Below are 3,235 nucleotides of genomic sequence, written 5' to 3'. Positions count from 1 at the left end.
TCTGATACCAGACTCTAGTGTCTCTCTCCTCACATGTTGACATGAGGAGAGAGACACTAGAGTCTGATACCAGACTCTAGTGTCTCTCTCCTCACATGTTGACATGAGGAGAGAGACACTAGAATCTGATACCAGCAGTAGATTTATAGATGTGGACGAGAGCAACAGGGAGATCAGGAACTGCATGAAAGCTGTGCCTCTGAATTTAAATGTTGTTGTGTGAATCTGAAAAAAGAGTCACACAATAACACAAACCTCCTCTCCCCTCCCTCCCTGTCCTCTCTCTCTCAATGTCTCTCCTCTCTCTCTCTCTCTCTCTCAATGTCTCTCCTCCCTCCCTGTCCTCTCTCTCTCAATGTCTCTCCTCCCTCTCTCTCTCTCTCTCAATGTCTCTCCTCCCTCTCTCTCTCTCTCTCTCTCTCTCCCAATGTCTCTCCTCCCTCTCTCTCTCTCTCTCTCTCTCTCTCAATGTCTCTCCTCCTGGTCTCTCCTCTCTCCTCCCTGTCTGTCTGTCTGTCCTCTCTCTCCTCTCTGTCCTTTCCTCTGTCCTCCTGCCCTCCCTTCCTGTCCTGTCTCCTCTCTCCTCCCTACCTTGTCTGGATCAGGTTTTCCCCGGCGGTGGTGCAGCAGCCGGTCCTGTCCCCGTGTCTCGGTGTCCCGTGCATGCTGTCTATCTGGCTGCACATCACAACGTGGCTCCTCTGGAGCTGCTCCCGTCTCCTGACTGCGGCCTCGTAGTTGAGGCGGTTGGTTCCTGGTTTCAGGCTGAGACAGAAGACCAGCTTACTACGGATCAGGTACTGAGACACTACCAGATACTCTGTGTGAAGGATCAGACTATGTATGTGGGTTCTACATTGAAGGTTCGCCTTCATGAAACGTCCACAGACACAAAGTTTAAGTGAATTACTTTGAGACTCTGATGCCCCCTGCTGGTGAACAGAGGACTCAGACAGAGGACTCAGAGGACTCAGACAGAGGACTCAGACAGAGGACTCAGACAGAGGACTCAGAGGACTCAGACAGAGGACTCAGACAGAGGACTCAGAGGACTCAGACAGAGGACTCAGACAGAGGACTCAGAGAGAGGACTCAGAGGACTCAGACAGAGGACTCAGAGAGAGGACTCAGAGAGAGGACTCAGAGAGAGGACTCAGACAGAGGACTCAGACAGAGGACTCAGATAGAGGACTCAGACAGAGGACTCAGATAGAGGACTCAGACAGAGGACTCAGACAGAGGACTCAGACAGATGACTCAGAGAGAGGACTCAGATAGAGGACTCAGATAGAGGACTCAGACAGAGGACTCAGACAGAGGACTCAGACAGATGACTCAGACAGATGACTCGGACAGAGGACTCGGACAGAGGACTCGGACAGAGGACTCGGATAGAGGACTCAGACAGATGACTCAGACAGATGACTCAGACAGAGGACTCGGACAGAGGACTCGGACAGAGGACTCGGATAGAGGACTCGGACAGATGACTCGGACAGATGACTCGGACAGAGGACTCAGACAGAGGACTCGGACAGAGGACTCAGATAGAGGACTCAGACAGAGGACTCAGATAGAGGACTCAGATAGAGGACTCAGACAGAGGACTCAGATAGAGGACTCAGATAGAGGACTCAGACAGAGGACTCAGACAGATGACTCAGACAGAGGACTCAGACAGAGGACTCAGACAGAGGACTCGGACAGAGGACTCAGATAGAGGACTCAGATAGAGGACTCAGACAGATGACTCAGACAGAGGACTCAGACAGAGGACTCGGACAGAGGACTCAGATAGAGGACTCAGATAGAGGACTCAGATAGAGGACTCAGACAGAGGACTCAGACAGATGACTCAGACAGATGACTCAGACAGATGACTCAGATAGAGGACTCAGATAGGGGACTCAGACAGAGGACTCACCTCCTGTAGTGCTGTCTGAACTGCTCCAGAGCGTACACAGTGAACGGCCTGATGGACTTGTGTGAGGGGAATCCAGAAGACGGCAGCTTCAGATGTCTTTTATCACCACAAACACACGAGAGCACATAAGAGACACGTTAAGGTATAACATTTAAAAAGGACACTAGAAATATAAACAGCAAACATGTTTATCTGTGGACACATCACCATGAGATGAATTGTGATAATGTCAGTATGAACTCACTGTCCGGGGGTGTGCATGACTACAGGTCGGTCACAGGAGAGGCAGTGAAATCTGTCCACCAGCTGTCTGGAAATACAACACAAAGAAACAGCTGACTGTAGTGAGATACCAAGAGGAAAGACAGCGTCTGAGTGTTCAGTTCAGTCCCATCAGAGGAGCGTTCGACATGCTGAGAGCTGTGGTTTCGGTGGTAAAGGATATTAAAGTAGACCTCTGCAGGAATATTTCTATTAATGTTCTACTTAAATCAATGCAGAAACACTTCAGACGCCAGCAGAGTCAGCGAGAGATTTACGTTACTTTACATTCAAACTGTAGAGATTAGTGGTTACTAAATATAAAAGCTAATGTTATCTTGCTGATGTTGAGAGTAAAGAGTAAAAAGAGATGTATATATATATACTGTATATATATATAGAAATATATATACAGTATATAGAAATGCTGCAACCTGATGAATTAAATCACTAGTTTGAAACTAGCTAGTAGTTACTGAAAGCTTAGGACTGAACACACACACACACACACACACACACACACACACACACCCCGTCAGCTCTTACTTCCTGATCCCAGCAGCGTCCTCGTGCTCTGGAGCTCCCTGAGCCTGCAGCTTCTTGTGGATGTTCTTCCATCGATCCTCCAGCTGCTCCTTCACAGAGTCCAACTCCATCCTGTTCAACTGCAGCGACATCACAAGTGTTAACGTGAGGGCTCAGGTGAGCCCGGATCAAACCTCCACATCTGTCTCTGGAGACGTGACCGGACATCTGGATGTGACTCACCTTACACTCCATCTCGGTGGAGAGTCGCTCCATCACGTTGTTCCAGTCATGCTCCTGACCCGTCACTTTGCTCAGCAGCTCGTGAAACATGACGTTGAGCTGCTCGGTCACAGAGTCAAACTGCAGACGGCTCACTTTGCTCTCCAGAGCACATTTATCTGCTTTCTTCAGGTGTGGAGAGACAACAGGAAGTAAGACAACAGGAAGTAAGACAACAGGAAGAGACAACAGGAAGTAAGACAACAGGACGTAAGACAACAGGAAGAGACAACAGGAAGTAAG

General features: G+C 49.0%; 1 protein-coding gene across 1 annotated transcript; it reads right to left on the bottom strand.

Moving 5' to 3' along the window:
• Positions 1 to 550: 550 nt before the first annotated feature.
• On the bottom strand, positions 551 to 3,201 carry LOC116380026 (glutamine-rich protein 2-like). Its single transcript, XM_031841980.1, has 5 exons — positions 2,954 to 3,201; positions 2,732 to 2,850; positions 2,169 to 2,234; positions 1,925 to 2,020; positions 551 to 765 (listed from the first exon to the last, which is right to left on the bottom strand). The coding sequence occupies exons 1-5, from the start codon at positions 3,041 to 3,043 to the stop codon at positions 588 to 590; spliced, it is 549 nt and encodes a 182-aa protein (XP_031697840.1). The 5' UTR covers positions 3,044 to 3,201; the 3' UTR covers positions 551 to 587.
• Between the last annotated feature and the right edge of the window lie 34 nt (positions 3,202 to 3,235).

Source organism: Anarrhichthys ocellatus, unplaced genomic scaffold, assembly GCF_004355925.1.
Source record: "Anarrhichthys ocellatus isolate YVR2014 unplaced genomic scaffold, GSC_Weel_1.0 scaffold5856, whole genome shotgun sequence".
In the NCBI taxonomy this organism is placed as follows: Eukaryota; Metazoa; Chordata; class Actinopteri; order Perciformes; family Anarhichadidae; genus Anarrhichthys; species Anarrhichthys ocellatus.
Note: the sequence above shows the minus strand (reverse complement) of the source record. Positions and strands in the feature narration are given on the sequence as shown.